Consider the following 27,293-nt stretch of genomic DNA (forward strand, 5'->3'; position numbering starts at 1 on the left):
ATTTCTGCTTTTAATTTTTTTCTGCTTTTCTTGGGTCTTATTGTTTCCTAACTTTTGAAACAATGTTTAATTCATTTGTTTTCATCATTTATTTTTTGTGACCATGAATTTTTTTCAGAAATTTTTTTAATTAATTAATTTTTTTTTTAATGTAGTGTTCCATGATTCATTATTTGTGTATAACACCCAGTGCTCCATGCCATACGTGCCCTCCTTAATACCCATCACCGGGCTAACCCATCCCCCTACCCCCTCCCCTCTAAAACCCCTCAAATTCTTTTAAAATCTTATTGGATTATAGTGTTTAAAAATAAATACACATATGCAAAGTTATCCAAGAAAGGACATGAAACCCATGTTCTATTTTCAAGGCTACTGGAAATATACAAAAAGGTGGATGATTACTGACTTCCCATTACTCTTTGGAAATACGGCTAAATCATATAATGACAATATAGCTTATGGTTAAGAACCTGAGCTGTGTCTTGCAGCTCTGGGTGAAAATCATGAACTTAACTACCAACCTGCTACGTGATATCTGGGAGGTGATTTATCCTCTCACGGCTTCTGTGTCCCCATCTGAAAAAAAGCAAGGATTTAAAAACAAAATTTAAAAGGTCCCTACTGTATAAGGGTGTTGGGAGGATAAAAGGTAAAAATCTTTATGAAACTTAGAACAGTGCTTTAATATGTGAATTCAATTAATTTGTTTGTTTAGTGAAATAAATGAATATGATTACTTCCAGTTTACTTCAGAAGGATCATGGCATACCAATATTTACTCTACAGAGGTCTGGACAGGATGCCTGGTTGACACCAGTGACTGAAACTGTGCCTTTTCATTCACTATTTCCAAGGCTCCAGTGGCTCTCAATGACCCTTAGAATAAAGTGTGTGGTTCCAGTGGTGGCCTGAGGACAGAGTCTACGCTCCTGAGTGCAACTCCGCACGCGGGTCACTAGCCACATTTGCCCACCACACCTTCCCACCATAACAAAACTCATCTAGTTCCTCAAAAAAAGCCATGTTCCATCACCCCTGCGCTGCTTCTTCTGTCCCAGAGTTTCTCAACCCAGCACTACTGACATTTTGGGGGGCTGAATAATTCCTTGTTGTGGGGGTGGTCCTGTGTGTTGTCAGATGTTTAGCAGCAGTCCTGGGCTCTACCCACTGGCATCCAGTACCACCTGCCCCTGGTGGTAACAACCAAAAACGTCTACAGACATTGCCAAAAGTCCCCTGTGGGGCAAAATCTAGGGCCGCCTGGTTAGGAGCTCCATTCTCTATGGAGAACGCTCTTACCCCCATTTACCTGGCTAACTTCAACTCACCCTTAAGATTTCTGGTTAAGGGCGCCTGGGTGGCTCAGTCGGTTAAGCGGCTGCCTTCGGCTCAGGTCATGATCCCAGGGTCCTGGGATCAAGCCCCGCATCTGGCTCCCTGCTCAGCGGGGAGCCTGCTTCTCCCTCTCCCTCTGCCTGCCTCTCTGCCTACTTGTTCTCTCTCTCTCTCTCTCTCTGTCAAATAAATAAAATCTTTAAAAAAAAAAAAAAGATTTCTGGTTAAATGTCGCTGCTGTGTCCCCAGGGTCAACACCACTGCTATATTCCAGCACACAGGTGATCAAGCCAACAGCAGCGGTGTTCGGTGCACAGGGACGAGAACGGAAGGACTGCACAGGTGGCCGTGAAGTGTGGCCGCATTAACCGGTAGCAGGTTGGATGGGAGGGGGAAGGTTAGATAGGACACTGGACGGCTTTTCGGGGAAATGACTGGGTTCCAAGGCTGTAATGAAGGAGGAGGGGGCTACAAAAAGAAGAGTAGATTGGGGTGCCACAGGATGGAGGGGAGGAAGTAATGGGTTCAGACTTTGAAATGGTAGGCTGGGGTGCCTGTGGGGCAGCCCAGTGGGGACGCTCGAGAGAGGAGAAGAGGAAGCAGTTGCCCTACCTTCTTCCTTGCCCGGAGTTAAAGCTGTGCCTTCAGAGAGGCCATCCACAGTTCTGGTGGTCCCCGCAAACTCCCTCTCCCGCCCCACTCACCGCCATTCCACACCAAACACGCACGCACGCGCACACACACTTGTTCCCTCTGCTTCGAAATCACGCGTGCAAAAGCTGCTGCCGGAAGAAAGAAATTTTTAAATGGGGTGGGGAGAAGGGGAGAAGACGGAGAGAGAAGTGGGAGACTGAGCAGGACAGTGGCGGAGCAGAGAAGCCACCTTCAGACCTTGCCTTCTCAGCTAGGACCTGTGGAGCTCCTAAGGAAAGCACTGTAATCCGAACAGCTGGCGCCATCTAGTGGCTGACCCTTATAACGAGTGGCACTATGATCTGCTGTGAGGACCCGAGCCGGCAAGGGCAGAGGGGAGGAGAGAGGGAGTTAGGAAAGCAAGGGAAGGAGAGAGGTAATGATTGAAAACGCAGATACAAGCTGTTCTTCTGGGACCCAGGAATCATAAATCCAGCTCGGAACAGGGCACCATTGGCGGTCCTGCATCCGCAGCAGCCCCTCTCCTGGGAGGCTGGCTTCTCAGAGCCACATCATTCCCCTACAATCCTCTCCAGATCCCTGGCCCCTTTTCTTTGCCTGACCAGAAGATCCTCACGTCTGGTTGATGTCATCCCTTGCTGACGCTTTCCTCCTAATTATTAGCAGTCTTTATTACTAGTGCCTGGATATAGTATTTCTTATTTGGAAATCCAACAAGCTTTTAATTAGAGAAGCAACAGGAAGAGATATTAAGCTGTATTAATTCATCTGAAAACCCAGCACAGTTAAAAGAAAGACAATCTCATAGATAACAGCACTATTGAAAATTACAAGGAACAGCTTCCAGTAAATAACTAAATGGAAAATCCCAGAGAGGGTCAATTGTTGTTAGTTAATATTTGTAGCAAAGTACAGCACTTAATAATGCGGCTGTTTCTTATCCTTTTGGGAGGCAAATAACAAGAATTGGGATTTCCACTTTAGATCGTAATTCTGGCTCATTTTTAAAGGCCCCAGATTTTGCAATAATGAATCCAATGAAAGTTTGTCTTAGAAATAATCCCTTCACCATCAGCTCTCGGAAAAAGGGTCTCTAAAAATGCTTTTCTTTCCAAAAAATTTCACAAAATGACCTTAGATCAGGTCATAAGATAGACCCTGAAATAGCTTGCAAAAATAGCCACAATTACTCCCCTCCCTGCATTTACTCCTTTAATCTGGCCTGGATTTGACTTGTTTTTTGTTTTTGTTTTTTTTCCTAATAAAATGTAGTAGAAAACACTTACCAATTCTGAGCCTGGAACTCAAGAGGCCTTGCATACTTCAGTGCAGTCTCTTGGAACCCTGCCAGCTGCCAACAACCCCAAGCAAACCACCCCAAACCTGCCTGGTGGAACATGCAAGAACATGCAAGAACATTTCTTACTCTAAATTTATTTCTACTCCAATTTATATTGTTGTCTATAATCAGACCAAGTGATTTTTAATGTCTTTTTCTATATGTTGCTCCCCTGTTCAAAATGCTTCAAAATCTTCCTGTTTCCTATTGCATAAAAAGATCTCTGAAAACAAAAGTAGCAAAATAAATTTTTAAAAATTGAAAAAAAATGATAAATTGGACCTTAGAAAATTTTAAAAAGTCTGTTCTTCTAATGATGCTAAGAAAATGAAAACAAGCCACAGACTAGGAGAAAATATTTGTAAAACACATAAATGGTGAAGAACTTGTATGAAGATTTTTTTCAAAAACCTCTCAGACCTCAATAAGAAGGAAACAAATAACCCAATTGTTTTTGAAAAATGAGTTATATGAGCAGACATTTAACCAAAGGAATGATATGAGTGGCAAATAAACACATGAAAAAACATTCATCAGCATAATTCATTAGGAGAATACAGATTAAAACTGCAAGGGATAGCACTACCGGCCTATTAGAAAGGCTTTAAAAAAAAAAAAAAACTATCAATATCAGGTGCTGGTGAGGATGCAGAGCAATCGGAACTCTCATCTGTTCTTGCTGGCTATGCAAAATGGCACAGAGCCTTTGGAAAACAGTTTAATGATTTCTTACAAAGGGTAGGGAGAATTATGACCTAGCCTTCAGCAAATTTGCACCTTAAAATTGTACACAACCTTTTAAAATAGCTAATCACAAAAGCTAAAGTGAAATATAAAAAAAAAATGCTGAAGACAGATTAAGTATAGACTCTATGATAGTACTTACTTACATAAAACAAGTACAGCTTAAGTTGGATAAAGTTAAGAAAAACTAAACTTCCACTATTTACATTTATTAGTAGTAGTAGTAGTTAAGCCTGAACTTACAGATCCTCCCAAATATGTCTGATCAAATGTATTCAAAGCTAGTTACAGCAATATTTCTCTTTTCTAGTGGTGTTTCAGTTTTTAACTTTTTAAAAAAATAGTTTTATTGAGATGCAATCCACATACCAAGCAATTCACCTATTTATTTATTTTTTTTTTTTAAAGATTTTATTTATTTATTTGAGAGAGAGGATGAGAGGAGAGAGAGAGCACATGAGAGGGGGGGAGGGTCAGAGGGAGAAGCAGACTCCCCGCCGAGCAGGGAGCCCGATGCGGGACTCGATCCCGGGACTCCAGGATCATGACCTGAGCCGAAGGCAGTCGCTTAACCAACTGAGCCACCCCGGCGCCCCGCAATTCACCTATTTAAAGTGTACCATTCAATGATTTTTTTTTTAGTGTATTCACAGATATTTGCAACTATCACCACAGTTTTATAACATTTTCATCATTTCAAACAAACAAACAATAACCTCCAAGTGTTTTCACTATCATCCCTCTGTGTTCACAATCCTTCCCCAGCCCTAAGTAAGCATAATCTCCTTTATGTCTCCATAGATTTCCCTGTTCCGGATATTTCATATGAATGGAGCCAGGTAATCTGGGGCCTTTTGTGATTGGCTTCTTTCAGTTAGCATGATGTTTTCAAGGTCCATCCACGTTGTAGCATGTATCAGTACGTCATTACTTTATAAGGCCGAATAAGATCCCAATGTATGGCTATACCACATTTTTTTACCTATTCAACAGTTGATGGACATTTGGGTGGTTTCCATCTTTTGGCTGTTGTAAATAATGCTGCTAGAAACAATCATGTGTATGGCTTTTTTAATCTTTATTCTTTCTCAATATAGAAATTTATAGCTATAAATTCTCCTCTAAGCCTTGCTTTAGCTGCATAATATAAGTTTTTGGTATGTTGTATCTTCGTTTTCATTCATCTCGAAGTAGTTTCTGACTTTTTTTATTTCTTCTTTGACCTATAGGTTATTTAGGAGTATTCTGTCGAATTTCTACAAATTTGTGAGTTTCCCAATTGTTTTCCAGCTATTGATTTCTGATATCATTCCACCATGGCTGGAGAGCACACTCTGTACTATTTCTATCCTTTTACATTTATTGAGGCTTATTTTATGGCCTAGCAGATGGTCTGTCCTGTGCACTTGAAAAGAAAGCATATTCTCCTGTGGGGTGGAGGGTTCTATACATGTTAGGTCTAGTTTGGTTTATCATGTTGTTCAAGGCTTCCATTTCCTTATGGATCTTCTGTCTAGTTGATCTGTCCATTATTGAAAGTAGGAGTATTGACATCTCCAACTATTGCTATTGAACTCTTTCTCTCTGCATTTCAGTCAGTGTTACTTCATGCACTTTAGTGCTCTACTATTAGATGCATATCTTCCTGATTGATGGACCCTCTATCATTATAAAATCTTTATGTCTATGTTGTCTGATATCAGTATAGCCACTCCAGCTTTCCTGTGGTAGCTGTTCACATGACGTCCCTTTGCTCATCCTTTTACTTCCCATCTACTTGCCGCCTAGAATCTAAAGTGTCTCCTGGAGGCAGAATAGAGCTAGATCATGTTTTTTAATCCAATCTGACAATCTCTGCCTTTTGATGGAATTGTTTATTCGAACTTTTTTATTGTAAGATAAATACAGATATAGAAATGATACAAAAATGTATAAATTATAAAGTAAAAACCCACATTGCCAGCACCCAGAACTTTCCTTAGCTGCTTCAGAAGCCCCCCATGTGGCATTCCAATCACAGTCTTGTCCGTGCCCCCAAATTAATGACTATCCTGACTTCTATAGTAATCGTTTCCCTGACTTCTTTAAAGTTTTATTACACCACTGTATATCCACAGATACTAGAGTTTAGCCTCTCCTGTTTCTTTTTATCTGGTAAATTTCTTCTTGAAAGCTATATGGTTTGGTTCAAGCTGGCCTATCTGAAATGAGAATGGAAACAGGATTCTGCCTTATTAAGAAGGTCTAGGAAGTCAAGAATCAGAGAATCAAACATCTTGCAGGACCACAAAAGCTAAATGTCTGCCCCGTGTATCCTAAATCCCGTTTGAACAGAGGCAGGAAGTCGAAATATGGCAGGACATAAGATTCAGGCCATGGAAGAATCAAAGAAATGGGGGACATGAGATTCTCGGTCCCCTCCTGCCCCCTGCTGTGTGTCTGAGATAATGCCTGTTGCCGTCCGGAGCACCAGCTGGAAATGGGGTCTGGAGGCTGGAACAGATGGCTTCTACCCTCCCCCACAAAACACAAACATATTTCCTAACCTTCGGAGGCAGAGGTCAGGAAAGTAGCCACCAAGCTGAGACCTAAGACAGAGCGAGAGCCTGTGCTAGGAGACAGGAACCGTAAGGGCGGGAGCCTGAGTCCGGGGCCACCGTGCATGATTTATGACATTGGAGAGCAGAGCACAGCATTTCCAAGAATCAGATTGTCAATCAGCCTTTTATCAAATCCCAAAAACTGGTAAATGGGGGTCAGGGATTACTAATCCCCAAGACCATCTCCTGGTTCCCAAAACGATGCCCACAGGAAGTAAGCTGCTGACGCACAACAGCACCTGGCGGAGGAGAATCCGCCCAGAGCTTGCTCTCCAAGGTAGCTATGGAAGGCAAGGCATGAGGGAAGTCCCTCCAGAGTGAAGCTGAGGGCAGCTGGGGATGGTGAATGGTGGGTCGGTAGAGGAGGTCAGGGAGAGAACCACAAGAATCTGGGAACACCATCCTTTCCAGAAGAGCTGAGAACATGTGCTGCCTGCAGTGGATCTGGACAGCTATTTTCAGCTGAGCCAGCCCGGCCCAAGTACCACTATCTCCTGAACCTGGTCTGGGCCATTCAATACTGGGAAGGCACTGGAATGGGGTGAAAACCCCAAAGAGCTTCCTGGGAGGTGGGGAAAGGACTTACATGATCAACTCTAACAACCAAATGAGGAAAAATTCCAGATGTTCCAGAAACATCCCTGGCATTTGATGGTGCTGCCCAGGAAGGTATGCCGTACTCAGCCCTCTGGGCAGCAATGTGTTGCCCTGTGTCCCAGTCCTAGTGCCGCCATCAGAGACAGGGCCCTGGAGGATCTGGCCCTAGGAGCAATCCTTCAGCATGTGCTAATAAGAGAAACTCAGCTTAACAGAATCAGCTTTAGAAAATCAACTCAACAGAGCCAGGAAGCTACTCTTGATATTTCCCAGTTTGGATGGTATTAGGTAACCTGAAGAAGTATAGAGCAGCATCCTTCTTCAGAAAGACTGGAGAGCTTTCAAGGAAGGAAATAAACCCACTCTCGAAGTCTACTTTGGAAGTTTCGGGGGGCATTTTTGATCATCACAACAATGAGAGCTGGAGTGCAATCAGCATCTATCAGGTAGGGGCCAAGAACAGTGGACATCCTGCAATACAGTCCGCACACTGAACCACTGCCCCACACACTGCACTGTTCTCCAACATCCTAACAGACCTTTGTGTTGGCAAAACATGCAGGTCTTTACTTAAAACCTGGGCCAAAAGAGGTTGACATTTAAACCTGGTCCGAGAACACAACTCCTGTTTATACTTAAATGAAAAGTATTAGGGACGTAGATTTAAAATATGTTGCATTTCCCAGGAAAGTAACTGCTTTGTTAATCAAAGGAGGATTAAACCCTTGTCAAAAACTCTACTGGGGCCCCTGGGTGTCTCAGTCAGTTAAGCATCTGACCCTTGATTTCAGCTCAGGTCATGATCTCAGCGTCCTGGGATGGAGCCCCGAGTCAGGCTCCATGCTCAGCTGGGAATCAGCTTGAGGATTTCTCTCCCTCTGCCCCTTTCCCTGCTTGTGCATGTCAAGCACGCAATCTCTCTCTCTAAAACAAAACAAAACAAACCCTACTGAGATGTGTTCCTAATCTTAGATAATCTTGCAGCGGCTGTATTTGTGGTGATAAGATGCACAGGGACAAGAATCTATTTCTGTATGTCTGCTAGGGTTGTCAGCTGAGGGCAGTTACTTATTGAATATATATCATTACACTTTAATGCCCCTTTCTTTCTCCTTTATATGGCAGTTAGACCATTATATTGCTTCTTAAAAATTTAAGTAAATATATATGCATATACATATAGACACATACATACTATGAATTTCATTTTAGGAAAGTAAAATGCGTGCATCAATCATAATGCGCTCATTATGCCGCAGAAATCAACAACGCTATGTTAATCTCTGTGATTTAAAACAACTAAGGTTTAGGGGCACCTGGGTGGCTCAGATGGTTAAGCGTCTGCCTTCAGCTCAGGGCATGATCTCAGGGTCCTGGGATCGAGCCCCATATCAGGCTCCTGGCTCAGCGAGGAGTTTGCTTCTCCCTCTCCCTCTGCTTCTCTCCCCTGCTCATATTCCCTCTCTCTCTATCTCTCTCTCTGTCACATGAATTAAAAAAAAAAAAATTTTTTTTAAAAACAACTAAGGTTTATTTCTGGCGCAAATGGCACGTCCACATTGATCTTTGCTCCAGCAGAGGGAATAAGAACATGACAAATCTCACAGGGCTCTTGAAAAGCTTCAGTAGCAAAGGGGCCCAGCTCACTTGTGTTCACGGGTCCTTGGCTAGTGCGTGTCGCGTGGCCATGCCTGACTTCAAGGACTGGGGTGAAAGCCATCCAATTTCTTCCCCATAAAGAGAAGGATCAGAATATTTAGGAGAGCCCTAACAGCCACCCAAAGTGTGATGAGAAAAGAATATTAGATTTCATAGGATTGGTAACTGCTGCATTAGGAAGATCCTATCCCATGCAAATTATAAAAGGAAAAAAAAAAACACAAAACATTGGCTCTAAAGTCAGTCTGCCATCCCAGCAATCATGAGAACTTTGTAGAAGAGGTGAGATTTGAAAGGTGGGTGCCTTTTGATTATTTGGAACTGAGGAGAATATTTCAAAAGCAGACTGGGTGGAAGATGGGAGCCGGAGAAAGAAATATGTCGAGCCCTTCTCTGTACAGGCAGGAGTGGGACACTCTACGTGAGATTTCTGTGTAGAAGCCATTTGCCCTAAGTCACATACTTTGAGATTCCAGTGCAGGCCAGAGGTTTCTTTAAATTCCCCAGGCAGCCACTGAACAAGAGAAGAGGCTGAGCAAAGGCACTGTGCTGCAAAGTGCATGGGGCTTGTCAGATGGAGAGAGGACTGTAGCCTGGCCTTCGGGATCATGAGTAAGGCAAGCAAGTAGGGATTAAAAAGTGTCCTGGAAGTCACTTATCTCCACAAATGTCCCTGGTTAACTCCTGTGCAGTAAAATCTGTTTTGTGCCCATCAGGCATAGAAAGATGATTAAAGCACACCCCTGCATGGGAGAGTTTCCAGGCTAGTAGGAGGTTTTAGCTCCTAAGGCTACAGGTCTTGGGAAGGCTTATTTGATCAAAGAACAGTGCAGCCCCAGGGCACTGGCATGGAGAATGAGCTGATAGCCATGCAGGACGAGCAGAGCCTGGGCTCCCAGAGGGGCCCACTTGCCTCGGTGCCACTTGTCAGGTGACCACCAGTGGTGATCACTACCAGCAACGGCAGAGACTTGCCTCCTACTGGTTCACACCATCCCTGGTCCTCTAGAGGGACTCTGGGCTCTGAATCCAGAGACTAAATGAAATACTTCAGTGCCTTAAATGTGGAAAGTCTAGAGAATGTTCCAAGATCCCAAATACAGCGTTTGTTTGGAAGTGTTTGAAAATGCTTGGTGGTTAATGCCACGGTTTCACAACGCAGAGTACTAACCACTATACGATCACGGCAATGCCACGGTTTTAAATAACCATCCACAGCGGGAGTTGACACTGACTGAGACATGAATCATTATTTAAAAAAAAAAAAAGGATGTAAAGAATTAGAACATCTGTCCCCATGGATAAGTTTTTGGAAACTTATCTGACATTAAGTAGCTAGCATGTTTTATTTTCACTACGGAACCTACCTGGATTTATCTAATTGTCCGTCGTTTGTCTTCTCATCTCTTTCCCTCCCACTAGAATGTACGAGCTAGTCATCACAAGACTTTGCCGTATTTGCCGCTGTGTGCCCAAGGCCTAGAAGAGTGCCCAGTTCAGAGAAGGCACTCAGTCAATATGTGTTTGTGGAATGAACGGTCATCTCTAATGTGCTCAAATCTAACCGAACCTTCCGGGCACGTTTTCCTGACCCTGAGAATAGACATCATCTTTCCTGAACCTCTTCGATGGCACATGTTTTTGTTTGGATTCTATAGAAGCAGAGCCTGGAGAATCTGGAGCAAGTAACTTATCGAGGGGGTACCCTCTGGAGAAACTGTAGGGGAGTGAGGAAAGCCGGGAGGGGCAGAGGGAAGGGCTGGGCAGAGATGTCTTTTCAGCTGCATCAGCCCCCTCCGGCCCCTGCAGGGAGCTCTAATGTGTACACGGCACCACATAGCTTGTCCCACCCAGAGGCAAGGGGCCCGGCTGTCATACCCCTCCATTATTCGGTCGCTGCCACAGGCCACGCCAGAGGGAAGTGTGGAGGGAGGGTGGTGTTACCCCTCGGGCATCCCTCAGCGATCATCTGGGGAAGGGGGCAGGTGGGCGCCATTAGCAGCCCCCACCTGCAGCAGCTGGACCTGGGTGGGCAGAATAGCACCTACCAGGGCACATCCCCCCGTGTGCCTTCCTTCAGCAGATTCATTAACTTCCTCACAAACAGCAAGCTCCTTGCGATCAGAGTCCTTATCTCTTTCACTTTCGTGTCCTTGAGGGAGGACATAGCAAACACCTCAGTGGAAATCTGAAGAACGAATGAATGAGTAAATGAGTGTATTCATGTTTACGACTGAGTGTGAAAATCCTTAAGCCCGTATTCACTTCCTAAATGACACCAAACATATGTTTCTTATATTTATGTGGTCTTCAGAAATAAGCTTTCTGTATGATCAAGAAAAAAAAAAATGTAAGCTAATGTTTCACAACCGAAAATGCAAAGGGTAAAACCCACTGCCAAATCCTCTCTGGACCACATTCTCTCCACAGGCGATTTCGGATATAAGTTTTTCCTCCAGATGTTAATTATAGTAAATATTTTAACTTGCTCTTGCCCCTCATTATCTCATTTATGAGTCATTGTGTGGAAACAAGCCTGGTTGGCTGAGAAATCAGCGCTGGGAAGGGCTCCTGCAATTTCCAGAAGGGAGTACTTCTGCCTTGTTGAGAACTGAGTGACCAGCAGGGGGCAGTGCAGACCCACGAACTGATTTTCCTCCAGCCATTTTGGCTGGAAGAGGAATTGGTTCTCAGTGCCTGGGCTTTTTTATATTTGCTCATTTGGGTTAAACGACAGGTTGGTTCATGACCTGTTTTAAGTATTTCTCTGCTCGAGATGCAGACGAATGAGGAGGCAGGGCCACCCACCAGGCACTCTGCAAATAAGGTAGGCACAGACTTCGTGGTGTTTCTAGAAACAGAAAAAAGACCAGTGTGGCTAGAACGTCTGGTCAAAAAGGCTGGTAAGCAAACTTCAATTTCAAATACATAGAAAATCTGGGGCGCCTGGGTGGCTCAGTTGGTTAAGCGACTGCCTTCGGCTCAGGTCATGATCCTGGAGTCCCAGGATCGAGTCCTGCATTGGGCTCCTTGCTCAGCGAGGAGTCTGCTTCTCCCTCTGACCCTCCCCCCCCATGCTCTCTCTCTCTCTCTCTCATTCTCTCTCTCTCTCAAATAAATTAAAAAAAAAAAATCTTAAAAAAAAAAAAAACTTTCAAATACATAGAAAATCTGGATGAATTGTGAGATATATATATATTTAGAAATCTAGCAGAACTAATGCAAGAAAAGGAAATCTCCAGGTGTTGGAAATAAGGAGAGATTTAAAAGATAAGCGATGAGTGCAGCAAGTCAGGGGCAGGGTCATGATGTTTGAGAAGCAGAGCCCAGGACACCTATCTTCTGCACTCTCAGTGCTTCTATGTTGCCTGCTTTGTGGGCCATGGCCCAGTCTTGGATCCTGGTGTTGCTGGGGGACTCAGTGCAGCTTGGGTCACACTCCTTCAGCCTTTCCAATGGTTCTGTGAGCCTCTAATGCTCCCTATTAAAACTCCTCATACTTAGAATACCCACAATAGCTTCTCTTTCCTGACTCCCGACTGATAGTCAGTGACATTACAGTAACAGAACTCTCCGAGTCTCCTTCCTAGTCTGCCCACCTGTCCTCCTCATCACCATGAATGGTACCCCCATCCCAGCCATTGCTCAAGCCAAGAACCTGATCATCGTCTTTCCCTTATCATGCCCAACCCAAAAGCAACTCCCACTGGTTTGAGCTCCAGATGTTCCCAATCCAGTCATTTCTTACCATGTCCACTGCTACAGCTCCACTCCAAGCTAAAAGATCATCCTTATCTGGACAATGGCAGCAGCCTCCGGATCAGCCCACAGTCCGTTCTCTACAAGGCGGCCAGAGTGATTGGAACTGCACGGCCTAACTCTCCAGCTTAAAACTCTCCCAGGACTTTCCATTGCACTTAAATATTCCAGATTTTTTTTATCATGGCCTACAAGATGCTACTTGACCTGGTCACTGCGGGCTTCTCAAACATCATGACCCTCCCCCTGACTTGCTGCACTCATTGCTTTATCTTTTAAATCTCTCCTTATTTCCATCACCTGGAGATTTCCTTTTCTTGCATTAGTTCTGCTAGATTTATATATATATATATCTCACAATTCATCTCACAATTCATCCAGAATTTCTATGTATTTGAAAGTGAAGTTTGCTTACCAGCCTTTTTGACCAGACATTCTAGCCACACTGGTCTTTTTTCTGTTTCTAGAAACACCACTAAGTCTGTGCCTACCTCAGGATCTTTGCACTTTTCAGATCATCACTCTTTTGATCTTTGAATGACCATATCTTTGTCTTTTAGGTCTCAACTCAAGTGTCACCTTCTTGAGAGGCCTGTCTGGAGCACCCTATTAAAATCTTCTCTATCCCATTACTCTGTTTTGTTTTATATATAGCACTACCTGAAATCATCTTATTATTTGTTTGCCTATATACTTTTTGCTTTCCTGATTAGAATGTATTCCCTCCAAGAAAGAAAATCTTATCCTTCACTCATGGTTTTATCCCAGGCATCTAAAGCGCATAGAACTTAATAGACATGCCATTAATATTTCTTGCACAAGTGCTCAAACTCAGTGTGACTTCAGTACAAAATTCTATGAGAAAACATCAGAGAGGCATTTAACCAGACTTGGGATCATGGGAAGCTTTTCAGAAGAAAGTGAAGAAGTCTTTGCTAATACTACTTCTCTGCTTCTAATGGCATTTTTTTTTTCCTCTCTCTCTTCATAGCCATTTGTTCATTAACACTCAGGCTCAAGAAATTCTCTTGGAAAAGTTTGCCTACCAAACCCCTCCTCCAGCTATTATCAGGTGCCTCTAACAGTCAAGATACTATATGTTACAAGAGACTGAAAACCTGACACCATCTCACATGGTGGGTAGTGTTGAACTGACCACGAGGATTTTGGGGATCTAGCTAAAGGGAAGTTAAGTTAGAGATACATTCAGTTTGGGTGATAATTAAATAGCATACTGTTGCTTCATTATATAGTTAGATTATTACTAAGTCATATAAGAATGCTCTTATATTTCATTCATCATTACATCCCAAAACAGAGAACTTGAGATCACATCATAATATGAAAGTGTCTGGCATTGTGATTAGTTGTGGAGAAACAAAATTTGACGTATACGGAGCCAGGCAATAGTCTGTGAATATAATCATCCAATCATCAGCTTTGTAAAATTTTAAATGGGGGATTCTGTTCTCATTGGTACTGAGTCCAAATTATCAATAATAAAACACATAATTTGATGAATCATGTGACTGAATTATATTTCAATTATCTATATAGAAAATGATAGAAAAATTATTATCCAATAAAGATAGAATCAAAGAGCAAATAACCCAAAAAACAGACAAAAGTGTCATAGAGTAATTAATACAAATACTATATAATTTTTTTGGATTTTGAAATATTTGTGATAGTTGTCAACTTTTCTCATTCTAAAAAGTCATTTTTATACCTGTTTTAATTTAAATCTTTACTTTTTTTATTAAAGAGGGCCCCCTCCCCAAAATTGTGTTTCAGACCCTATAAATCCTAGATCTGCCTTTGTTCAAGTCGGATAAATTGGCCACTCAAAGATTTGACTCTCAAGTAGGTCTAGTATCTTGGAACTGTCTGTGGTGCTGGACTTAAAGTTCACTCGGCTCTCTCCATGGTACTTACTGCACAAGCCCCCCACCCCCCATGCCAATAGATTGTACCTGGAGATGAAGAGTCGGGATTATCAACTGATGTCATGGTTAATGAATACGAATGAGTGCTTTTGCCCATGGAGAGAGTGTCTAAAAAGGAGAAAACCACAGATGACTCTCAAGTGTCAGGGAAACCCAAAGGACCAAAGGACAAGGACACCAAAAGGGTATCATCTCAAGGAAAACATTGAACACCAAGCCATGCCTGACTCTAGATCAAAGGCAGAGAGGAGGGACTCAGGGTGAAGGAAAGCAAGTAAAGAGAATAGAATAAACTGGGGGTAGGGGATGTCTGGAAGGGGAACAAGAGAGAATGACTGAGAGGGGTGGCCTGAAAGCCCAGAGGGCCAGAACAAAGACCCTTTCCATTGAGTTGGTGGGACTTCACTCCCAAATCCCCATGTGAAAGTCTATATGAGTTGGAATAGATGTAAATTATGGTTTTGTACAAGTCTTCTGGCATTCATGAGTATATGTGGCTATCAGAATATTTTTTCAGTTTACCTTTGCTTCTGCTTTGGAATGGGCACTCAGTTTCTTTGAAAGCTGGGGTTATTTGGACAGTGAGAGAAGGTCAGTATCTAGCCTTCTTGAATGGATTTCATCCAACTTCACCTGCTGAGGCTGGGCCCCCTAAGCATTTGGATGCTGCTGTGGGAATTGTGATCTGGAAGGCAGTGGAATCTTAGAAGCCAGCCAATTTCCATGGGGAACATGAGAAATGCTCAACAAAGGACCAGAGTAGGGCTGGGTGGGCCAGCACTGATGCATGTTTATTACAGTGGCCTGGGAAGAAAAGTCGATTAAATCTTATGGTGCTGATGTCTGTGCTCGTCCTCCCCCTCTTAGGAAGCTAATCATTGTCCAGGTCCAAGGTTCACAAAAAGGGACTGTGATATCCAGCCAGTGTCCTTGGTAGGCCGTCCAGAACAGTGGTTCTTAAAGTACTGTCTCCAGACCAAAGCAGCTACAGTAGCAGCACCTGGGAACTTTTTAGAAATGCAAATTATCAGGCAGGTCCTACCTCAGACCTACTGGATCAGAAATTTGGGTCCAGCAATCTGTGTTTTAACAGCCCCTCAGGTGATTCTGATGCATGCTAATGCTTGAGAACCACTGAGTACCCAAGAGGAATTGCTCACACTACCAGTAGCAAAGAGCATCATCAGGAATAACCAAGGTTGAAGGCATTCTTTTAAGAGGCTTGGGAGGAAAGAGGGCTGGAATAGTTGACAGATTTGGTGGAAGAGATAGGACAGGATTTAATAAGTGTTTATAGACTGAGTAGTTTGATGATTTTCACAGTTGCCAAGAAATTCAAGTCTAATACAGAATTCAAGGCTTTCAGCTTACTTTTGGCTCCTTATCTTTGCTTCTTGAATATGATCTCCCTCTAAGAATGAAACCTATAGAACCTCAATTTAGCATGGTCAAACCAATGAAGAAATCTTCTGCCTGAGTGGTCAGCAGTCTGACACACAAAGAAATTGATTTTCACCCATTGAGGATGGGTTCCATTTTGGAAGCAGATCAAGATATCTGCTAAGTGGGTCATATGATATAGCCTGGTAATATCCTTTAGGGTTCAAAGAAGAGGTGGACCTGGAGAGAAAAGAGCAGGGGTAATCTTAAGGAAGCAGAAACAGCTGGGGAACAGCCCCACTAGACACTTTGTGCATTTGGCAAGTGGCCTCTCTAGTTGTAGGGCTTGCATGTTATCTGGTTGGATTTATCTTTTCATTGTCTTGACTTCTTCATCGTGGCCCACCTGATCACTGGAGGGAGCTGGCTCTGCAACAGCCGTAGACCTCAGGCCTACTGTAATGGGCATTTGTTATTTTAAGGCTTTTAAATACTACTGTTAAGTTTAGAAAATTTCCAGATTTAGGAGCCTGACTTCCCCAAGGTAGAATCCAGAAACATCAAATTTCCAGCCTCCTTTGCAACCAGAACACAGCCAACCCAATGGACTCGTGTGAGGCTTTGACTCAGAAGTGAGAGCCTTGAGGAAAGAGGCTGCATGTGGAATCTGATCTGCTGGTTAGGATGGCAGCCAAGCTGTCTGCTCTCAAAACTGGTAACTATGAGGGTGGGTCCCTGGCACAGAGGAGACCTCTTCTGGCCTGGTGGCAGCAGCAGACAGCAGCTTTGTCACCAGGTCTGTGGCTTGTTCGGGCTTGAGACACTTTTGCTGGTTTCTGCAGCCTCGAGAGAGTTCTAGGAGATGCCCAATATCTTTCCCCTAAGCCCCGTTTCTGATTTGTCAGCCAAAATTATCTTCTGTGGCTAGCAACTGTAAATTCTGACTCATATAAAAATGGGCACTGGAGGTTATAACAATCAGTAGACATTCAAGGAAATGGAGGTTACCTGGAATTGGTTAACTGGTCTGGCATGGGCTGATGGCTCGGAATATCCAGATGAGGGGGTGGGACTCTGGCAGTCAATGATGCACCTGTGCTTACCTGGAATGAAATGCTCATATAGGCAAGCTTTGAGGTATCTGGTAGGCACGCTCATAAAACAACATAAGACCACAGGGCATCAAAAACCGGGAGGTAAATTACTTCCATTTCTAGGCACTCAAAACATCTAACAGGCCTTGATTCCACTCAGTGTGCATGATCCTTGCAGGTCCTTTTGAGGCCACAACTTTGCTCTTCCAAGCCCGTAGTTCTAAGCTCATTCATGCTTATTCTCACACTTTCCCTTGGAATCCAGAAGGCCACAGGACTGTGTGGACTGGATTACTCGGGGTGGTCAGATTTCCTCCCCTTCCACCTCCACTCCTCACTGCCCACCACTTCTGCCAAGTTACAGCCACCAGGCAAAATGATAAGACATTTATTGAGTCATCTACAGCACATTGACATCCTTAAAATCCCGGACAAGGTTGTGAGCACAGCATTAATGGCGGCAGCGGGAGCAGTGAGGTCTTCAGGGTTTATCTTTATTGTGGGAGATGAAACACAGGGGGGCCTGGTTCCACAAGCGAGCCTGGAGGCACATCTGGGATGCTGGGGACTGGCCCACTTTAGCCCTCACAATGGGCAAACCACAGAACACGGACATAAGACAAGACAAAAATGGCCAAGCACAGACACATCCCAGGACCTCACATTTAGGGAAAGAAGAAAGGAGGACATAGCCCACTTGAGGAATGTCCCAGATCCTTGAAGGATTCCCATGGAGGTGACAGAGAAATCACCATCTACATGAAATTCTCCCCCTCCTAGCCCCAAGAGCAAACTGAATCAGTTGACAGAGGAAAGCCTGGACTCCTGTGTCCATCACAGCCCACTGGCCTCCTCCCTGCCCCCAGTGCTGGTGGTTTTACAAATGGGGCAAAAGTTAACCCAGGATGGCTCAAAGCAGTTGACAAACAGCATGGGGTCCCTTTCAGGGCTCTTCACCCCAGTAACCAGCCCATACCTGTGTAGTTCCCAAAGCCCTTTTATACACAAGGATGTCTCACTTCAACCTCTTCCTGGGCTGGGGAGCAGATTGCAAATCATGTCCTCCCGTTTCTCAGATTAGGAAGCAGAGGCTCAGAGAGACTGAGTCTTGGAGCACAGAACAGGCAGAAAACCCCAGGCTAGAACACGGTTCGCCCCATGCCATATCGACTCCATTGCTCTTCCTGCAATTTGGAGTCCTAAGATCTTCTGTAGCCAGAGCCCCTTTCTTGCGCAAGACTGAATGTTTTCTGTATGGATGCTTTATTCCGGCTCACGCGCAGGGCTGGGCAAATGCTGGTGGGCCCATTGCCTCAGTCAGGCTCGTAAAGCATATTGGATTCCAACACAGTCCAGGCACCGTGCTAAGCCTGGTGGTGATTTCTTATCAGCCCAATGGGGAGGTTTGACCTGCAGAGCTGTTTTTATTCCCAGCTCTAGTGCTTTGTGAGTCTCCCTAAAGCTATATGGGGAAGGGGTCAAGGCCAAACAGCAGGTCACTGGCAAAGCTGGGAGAAGCCCAGGTTCCCCATTCCCTGTTCAGAGCTCTTCTGACAGGCATCCAGGGTCACTGGGCTCAAGGAGGAATTGATGATGACAAAGCACTCACTGCTTTCACTTTGGAGTGGCCTTGAGGTGGTCAAGGGTACTCACAGAATCACAAAGAAAGCCTCTTCTAGCTTTCCTTCCAGGAAGGGAAAGGGTCAGATGGAAGAGGTGAGTCAGCACACTTGGTGGGTGATGATGTGTATTTCAAGCCTTGGGCCCAGCGCCAGCTCCCTGGCCCTGTTCCCCAAAGAAACTGGTTTGGGGAGGGGTGAGGGTAAGAAAAGGAATCACTGCAGACCACTGGATAGGTCAAGGAGGGTCACAGAGACACCCACTGAGATAGAAAATCTGGCCTGGCCTTAGGTATGGTAGGCGGTTAAGAAGCCCCCAGTGCTGGGGACCACCAAGAAGTTACTGAACCCCCCACCACCATCCCTGAATCACACACTCTCTCTTCTCACGGGTTTCTTGACAGGCTCAGCATCCCTAATTTGGAATCCCATTTCCCCCAGTGTTGGAGACTCTCTCCTAACATGGTCTGTCCCCTGGCGGAACATTCATAAAAGAGGTTGAAAAATCTCTTCATTCCAAGAAGAACTCAGCCTCCCCTGGGTGACTGTTGCCCTTTAGAATTGCATAAAACAAGAAAAAAAAACCCTCCTGGTAATGATCTTCTAGAGTCATGGCGTAGGATAACTCCGCTCCTCTCCAGCCTGACCATTCCCAAAGCCCTCAAACCCCTCCCCGCTCACCAGCATTTCTTACCTTTTCCCAGGCAGACAAATAACAGTCTTTGCCTGGCGCCCATTCCCAGTAAGTAGATGACTGGTGTTTAGACAGAGAATTCCAGGGACGCAGTGGGCTAAACAAATCACCTAGTTCTACTACCCATTTTACAGATTTGAAAACAAAGACTCAGTGAGGGAAAGGTTTGTCCAGACCTTATGCTATCCCCCCACCGCCTATGACCCTGCAGGCCAGCTGCCTAACCTTCTGGAACATTCAAAATACACGGGGTACATCTGTTCACAAGACGGTCAATAATTCGTTCAGATAGGGAAACCAACAAACCAACAGGAACCTGGAAGCTCTACAAGGATGCAACCCAGGGCTCAGGTGGCAGTACAGCACATGGGATTCTGGGCTGATGATGTTTTTGCTGTTTTGTGATGACGTAGTATAAAATCAAAGTCTCTTTTTCCACAGTGAAGCAGAGCTGCTGGTGGGGACGGGGACTAAGAAATGAGGTTCACTCAGGGCACCGCTCCTAGGATCTGGAGGTGGCTACTGTCCAAGCAGCCTTGGCACCCTGCCCAGGCTAGGGACACAGCTGGATCTGCACATCACGCCCAAGGCCCCTGTCCAATTGTCCCTGGCATGATCCCTCTCTCCAGCCCACCAGCTTCCCCTGTGGTGTCCCAATGGAAGAGACAGATGTTTCCTTTCTAAGAAAGGGCAAATAAACGGCATTCTCCCCTCCCTCCACATATACACAAACATGTACACTTCAAAACCTTAGGTGATACACATAACAATGATGCATGCCCTTTTATCATCTGCTTAGTTTTGAATGGGAGAATTACTGAAGTACAGAGCTTGGATAAGCTTTAGAAGCCACTGCATCTTACAAATGGAGCGACTGAGACCCCGAACAGGAAGCTCTGTGTCCACAGTCTCAGCAGTAGGAGCCCAAAGGGGGCAGATTCTAGGTCTGCCAAAGACCCAGGGTCCACAGTGCTTCACTGGCCAAGGACACAGGGCTCATCTCTAAACCACGCAACTAAGTCCTTTTCCAGTCATCTCGAGGATCTCTCCAAACTTGGACCCGCAAATCCCCCAGGCCCCTTCCTCTTTATAAAACCAAGCTAAGCAGCATTTCCTCTCCACCCAAGTTCCCCAAGCATTCCAGAACACAATCACGAAACAGGTCTGCAAACACACGTGGACAGGAACAACACCGAAAGTTGACATGGAATGAAATGGGCCCCCCACACGGGCCATGGCACTCTAGCACTTTCTTCCACCCTCCCCCCAACCTGGTTCTGCCCCATTTTGAACTCTTAGGCTGTGGCCAAGCAACTTGCAACAGAGAACTAGGACGGGAACTGGGGAGCTGCCATGCCTTCCATCTGCAGCTTCTTCTAACAGGCATGGTGGGCGTGGCTCCCCTCCCAACACCCTAGGCCACTCAAGCATCTGTGGAGATTCAATGTCAAGAACACACGGAGGGAAGTCTTTGCAAAGGTCTCAGAGATAGTTCAGTAGCTGAGCCCAAGCCCAAGGAGCTGGTGGCTGGGGCTCCTCATTGTCCATGAGGGTGGGGGGAAGGGGAGTTCTGGGGGCCCTGACTCGGGCACATGGAGGTAAGGTGCTTCAGGATTCACTGACATCACAGGAAGGCGGCTGGTTCATCCTATTCATGGCTTTGACTTAAGGAGAAATGAGGAGGGGGAGGGCTTAGGGCTCCTCCTTAGGAGGGGAAGGGTTCCTTGTGGTAGGTATGGGTGGGGAGCAGTCTCTCTGAGGCATGAGTCTCTCACCTCCCGCAGCTGATGCCTGGGGATGGGAGGGGTAGAAGGGAGGCTACCAGAGGAACCCCCGCCCACCTTGAGTCGGGAGTAAAATAATGGAGCCAGTGAAGGTCTTCTTCCACGGGCCTCCAAACTCTTTCCATCTCCTTTCCAATCACATCCACATTGCTGGATCTTGGCAATTTTTCTTCCACCAAATGAAGAGCACCAGAATATTCCGGGACCCTTAGCCCCACACCCAAAATGAAGTCTCTGATTGGAAGAGCCCTGGAGCTGTCCACCGCCCTGATACCCAGGAGCTGGGCACCTGGACACCAAGATGCTGGGTGTGAAGGGTGAGGGAGTCTCAGCTCAGGTCTTGCCTCCACTAAAGGATGCTCTGGGTACACAAGCCGGACCTCTGGCATGCCTCAGGGACTGGGCCAGGCCTGAGAAGGGCCTCAGGTGGCAAGCAGACTCAAGGAGTCCACACTGAAAGTCAGACACTGTGGGGGCTGTCGGGCAGGCCCCACCCCAACCCCCCCAAAGCAAGGTCGTCAGCCTCAGCTCACAAGGCCTCACTCACAGGGTCAAGGAGATCACTAAGGCTGGTGGAAACAGGGTAGGGTGAAGCTGGGGACTTGCTTGAGGTGAGCAGGGACAGTGGGGTCAAGGGGTAGGGATGAGACAACTTTTCAAAATTTGTGGAGTATTTACAGGTCTGGTATCAGGGCCCAGGGGCCCATGGTGAGTGGGGCTAGCGCCAAACGGGGAAGGACAATACCCGAGTGCGCCCTGCATCCTTCTCCCACCTCGGGGAGCCCGGCCTCCAGCCCAGAGCCTGCCCGAAGTGAGAAAAGAAGCTCAACATGCGTGGGCCAGCGCCTGCCCGCAGCCCCAGCCTGTGTACAGAGGAGAGAAGGAGGGGAGGCTGGGCTCAGGTGGCCAGGTTGTCAGCCGGGAGGCCGGACATGCGGATCTGGGAGCTGCTCTTGCTCAGGATGGAGAGCTGGGTGCCCCCATTCACCCCACTGCTGGCCAGGGACGGGTGCCGGTGCTTGAAGTCCACGGTGAAGTAGCGGTTCACCTTCCAGCTCCGCCACTTGCGCTTGATCTCCGCCTGCACCTGCAGGGAGCAACGTGGACGGTCACTTCCGGACAGACAGCGGTCACTTCCGGGCAGACAGTGGTCACTTCCGGGCAGACAGCGTCTCCAGCCTCATCTACCTGACTGCTCTGCCGGGGCCCCTCCCAGGCTGCCACCACCACCTCCTGCAATACCCACCGACCCAAATGGCCGCTCACAGCCCTCCAGGCCACCAATGGGAAAGGAATGCCTCTGAGGAGCTGACCTTAGCCCCTTTTCCCGTTACTGCCTGAGCAAGGCCTTCGAATGGCTTCTTGTTCACTCCACGGGCCTTGGCACTCCACGGGAAGTGACTAGCTCACAGGGTCTTTCAGGGAATCTTAAAAAGCAGGTGCTTGGGACAGACAGATCAGGGAAGGAGTCCCCCTCTCTCAGACCATTAACAGTGGGCTGCGCATCAGAATTACCTGGAGAGCTTTACAAATCCAGATGCCCCGACCATATCCCAGAACAATGACATCAAAATCTCTGAGGTGAGGCATCCATATGTTGTAAAGCTTCTCCGGGGATTCCAATATGCAGTCAGGCTCGAGGATGGCTAACTAAGGCACTCTCTGGGTGAACACATGCCCATGTTGCTCTTAGCATGGTATGCACACGGCATGGCCAGCTTCAGCCTCCACACACCCCCTCCACAGTCCAGCACCTCTGCATGGAGCATGGACTGCACGACTGCAAGTGAGTGGTCCTAGCACCCAGCCCTCCAGTTCCAGCTGCCACCTCCCCCACAGGTCTCCTGGCAAGCTCCACGTGCTCCCACTCCCTGCCTCCCCCAGCTGCTCCCTGCCGGGCTCCGTCGCCTCTCCTTATCTGACCTTTCTAGAGGTTGTCTTGGCAATCTCTAAACCCAGCTTTCTTGTTTCTCAGATGCAGAAAGGGGAAGCACCTGCTGAGGTCACGCAGCCACAACCCAAGCACAGGTGCAAAGACTCCTACCCACTCTCCACACCCGTCTCCCCCAATCAGCCCCCACTCCTGTCCCAGCACCTCTGTTCTGGACTCTACTCAAAAGCATCACCCTAAAAGACTGGAGCAGGAGGCCCTAAGACCATAGCTCTGGAAATGGAAACTGCGAGAAGGTTCCAGGCCTCTCCCGGCGTCTCTCCCAGGTCCCCAGAGTCCCCACTCTACAGGGGATAGGTTTGGGCGGGCAGGCGGGCCTGCTGGGATCAGTGCTGAACTTTGGGCAGCTCCCCACTCAGCACCCCTGCCTGGCACAGCCTCATAAACTATAGGTACCATTTTCTGTGCCTCGGCCTTCCTCTCTTTCCATTTCTCTTTACTAAGGTGTGTCTTACAGTGCAAACCCTGCCAGGCAGGAGACACCTTTACAGGTCCAGTTGATGCCTTGCACAGCAGGCAATGTGGGAGAGATTCTGGCACAGGGTGGAGGCTGACAGGAAGGAGACCCTACTGCTGCCCTCCCCCAGGAGCCTGGCATTGCCCTGGTCAGGAGACTCCGCTCTGGTGGGCAGCAGGCTGTGCCCCTGTCTGCTCCCCAGCAATTCCCACCTCCATTGCTATGAAGCCAGAGGGCCAGAATCTTACCTCCCCATTCAGAAAACAGTAGAGAACAGCCACCACAAAGCCCTAGGGAGAGAGAGCAAAAATAACCTGAGAATGCTCGCCAGGGACCTTGTGCACAGGGAGCATAGGAAGCAGCGGAAATGGGGAATGACACCAGGAAGCAGAAACATACAATGACCTGGAATGGGGGGGGCGCCCTGCCCAGGAATCTGTGGTAAGATGGGAAATTTCTGCTGCACCAAGATGGCCACACCCAGGAGGCCAAGTGGCTACACCCCAGCTTTGGATCTCACATTCCCTGGGTCAGATCCTTCCCATTTCCAAGGGCCAGCTCTATCCAACTTTCTGCAAGAAGCCTTTCCTGGATGTCCCCAGGATGTTTTCTGGGCTCCCTAACCAGCTTGCAGGACCCTGAGGGTGGCACCACTCCAGGATAGAGCAGACCTGTCTCTTTATCCCCACTCCCTCCCCAGCCCACCCTTCCTTGGCCAGATACTCTTATACACAGCATACAAAACACCATGAGTAATTGCTTGACACAAAGTAGGCAGCTGGCTACCCGGCATATGGTCTTTACATGTACTCTTTGTATTTAGAATTCCTGTGCTAAGATAGGAATCCTGGGCTCTGACTCCCAGGCTGGGGCTGCATCCACACTACTCCCAGCCACACCAGGCTAAGAACCCTAACAGGTAAAATGGCCTTGAATTAAAATTGGGGGAGGGAGAGATTAAGTCAGATACACTGAATAAGCTTCTGACCATCAAGAAGCTGGATCAAAGAGCTGGGTTAGGGCAAGGTGCTCTATCTGGGGACACGCAAGGTTGCCACTGCTACCTTCACTGACCCACTTGTGCAGCCATCTGTTCATTAACTCGCTAGGCATCCTCACACCAACTCGCTCGCTCCTTCACTCACACGTTTACAATCCCATCTACTTACGCCTTCAGGCATGGATTCATGGTCCCCCCACTCGCTATTCCCTGGATCATTTATATTTCTGTTTGCTCATCCACATCTTCGGCTCTCTATGGCCAGGTCCTGTGCTGGGGACCCCAACGTGGGTAAGACAGAGCTCCAGTGCTCATAAGAGGCATGGTCTACAGGCTGGAGTCAGGATGTGGACATGGAGGTCTCTGGAGAGCACTCTGCTCACACCCCAGGCTGAAGGTGAGGGATGGACAGCCCAAGGGAGGCCTTGCTCAAAACACCCAGATGTAGCCACAGGAAGATATCAGTGTGTGTTCTCATAGGAGCCCACAGGGTAGACAGCAGAAGGGGCTCTCCCAGCTCCCTTCTTTCTAGTGCTATTTCAGAGATGGAAACGCAAGGTTGAATCTAGGTTAAAGAACTTAGAACCACTGGCTGGTTAAGGGCCACAGCCCTGGCTCCCCATGAGCCCCCCACCTGCCATACCCACCACACCTACCTGGAAGGAGCCCAGCCCCAGCTCAAACACAAGTCTCTCCCTCTTGCTGACATTCTCCGGGGAGAAAGCAAATACCGTGTAGTGGATTCCAAATAGCGGGATGAGCAGCAGGGTGGACCGGGCTAGCCGTCTGTCAGGAGAGAGCAAGACATTGCTCTTGGGGCTGCCAGGTCTTGCTACTGGAGCCCTGGAAGGCAGAGATGCTAGTCCCAGCTCCCCGTTCTCCCCCAGAGCCGGGGCTCCTGTCCACAGACTCAGGATTCTCTCCCAGGGCGTGGGGCCTGGGAGAGATGATGGCCAACAAAGCAGGGCTTCCAGAACACCCTGGGAGGTTCTGGGCCCACATCCCATCCCTCTAGGCCATGTCAGTTTCCTGTAGAACCACTAAAAATGCACATGTGAGTGTGTGGTTTACAGACACCCCTCGTGGGAGGTGCAAAACCCTTGGGAAAAGTGAAATTGGGACGAATATGGAATTCAGAAGGTTTGTGACATGATGGACCCTCAAGCAAAGCAAACCGTCTCCTGCTCTGGATGGAAGTTCCACGTGCCTGAAAAGAGCTGCCCCTGGGGGGCCACAGAGGCAGTGGGTTTTTCTGAGTTGGGTTGTCAGGGACACTCATGGAGAGTGATGGGGAAGTACTGATGAGGGAGGGGGTGGGGGGCACAGGGGGTGGGCCACAGAAGGAGAGACTCAGGAGGGATCCAAGGAAGGATTTACTGACTCTGGGAATAAACAAGCACCAACTAAGCCAGAGGAACCTACCACCTGGGAAACAGTCAAGGGAAAGGAGGTTGTCTGCTTGGAACTTGAGGGGGAGGGGAGAGATAGAGCCAAAGGGACCGCCTTGTGTCCTGAGGCTGCTCTTCTGGGATTCCTCTGCTTTCCATTGGCTACTAGGCCCAGTGAAGTGGAGCTCTGCTCTGAGGGGCGGGGACACAGAAGCCATGGTATGGGGTCCAAAGGGTCCACATTGCATGTACTTGTGGGTCCTATTCTGTTGGAAGGGGTGTTCCCAGAGGGTCTCCAAGAGTGGGACCCCATCTTTGCCCACCACAGGGTACCAGCTCCCTCTGGATCTCCTGGAAGAGCCAGCCCTGCCCTTGCAGGTGTGGTGTGCCCCCTGGGCCATAGGAGTGGGAGTGGTAAGTGGGAGGTCCAGCTCCCCTCCCTCTCAGTTCCTGTCCATGGGGGTGGGCAGCGGGGGGTGGGGGCATGGTCCTTTGATTTGGGACAGTTACACATGTGCCCTGCCCTCTTCCCCATCCCAGCCTTTCTGGGAGTCAATGTTCTGTTGAATGTGGGGCCTCCAGATTTCAGGAGAAGGTGAATCCATGGGGTCTGCGTGAGGGCCTTGGCTTCCCAGTTTCGACTGAGAGAGAAGGAAAGAGTGAGGGGGAAGGGAAGAAAGAGAAGCAGAGAAGACACAGAGGAAGGGGGAGGAGAGACCTAAGAAAACCTTCAGGTGGACCAAGGCTCAGCCCTGGAAGGAGCCCAGCAAGGAGCCCCACGCGGGCTGGCGCCCGCCCCTTCCACCCCTGCCCACAGGCAGCCAGTTCTGCAGGGCCCGGGTGCCCTGGACCAGAGCTGACGCCAACCAGATGGGAGCAGGTCCCACTCTGAGCCCAGGTGTGGTCCTCGAGTGGTCTGTCCACTCTCAGACTGTGGCTCCTTGAAGGTGGGCATGGTGCTTCCCTTACCAATTACCTTCCCCGCCCAGCTCGTGCCCGGCTGGGGGCTCACACTCAGAAGGTGCCTGCCCAGGAAGGGACAAACGAACACGCAGGCCATGGGAAAGCCTCGGGGTTCTGAAACCTGACTGTGACCCGGGGCTCGGGCCCTGCTCACCTCTGTGTGCCCCATGGCCGGCACCAGAGGCAGCAAGGGGTGATGGCTGGAGAACGAAAGCCTGAAAAGAAGTGGCAGGTGGCCTGGAAAGGCAGGCACGTGGGCACCTGTGGGCCCCTCTACGACCCTGCCCGAAGGGGCTACCTTACAAACAAAGTTTAAGTGAAGGGGCG

The 27,293-nt window shown here is 47.6% G+C and overlaps 1 protein-coding gene across 6 annotated transcripts in view; it reads right to left on the minus strand.

Moving 5' to 3' along the window:
* Nucleotides 1-17,482: 17,482 nt before the first annotated feature.
* Nucleotides 17,483-27,293, minus strand: part of ADCYAP1R1 (ADCYAP receptor type I) — a 55,709-nt gene continuing 45,898 nt past the window's right edge. For all 6 annotated transcript variants that reach the window (XM_032401832.1, XM_032401831.1, XM_032401834.1 and 3 more), the window contains 3 exons: nucleotides 25,272-25,401; nucleotides 23,864-23,905; nucleotides 17,483-22,294 (listed from right to left, as the gene is read on the minus strand). In XM_032401832.1, the coding sequence (XP_032257723.1) occupies nucleotides 22,106-22,294; nucleotides 23,864-23,905; nucleotides 25,272-25,401 (361 nt within the window). In that variant the 3' untranslated portion in view covers nucleotides 17,483-22,105. The remainder of the gene's footprint in view (nucleotides 22,295-23,863; nucleotides 23,906-25,271; nucleotides 25,402-27,293) is intronic.

The sequence above is a fragment of the Phoca vitulina genome, unplaced genomic scaffold, assembly GCF_004348235.1.
Source record: "Phoca vitulina isolate PV1807 unplaced genomic scaffold, GSC_HSeal_1.0 scaffold4, whole genome shotgun sequence".
In the NCBI taxonomy this organism is placed as follows: domain Eukaryota; kingdom Metazoa; phylum Chordata; class Mammalia; order Carnivora; family Phocidae; genus Phoca; species Phoca vitulina.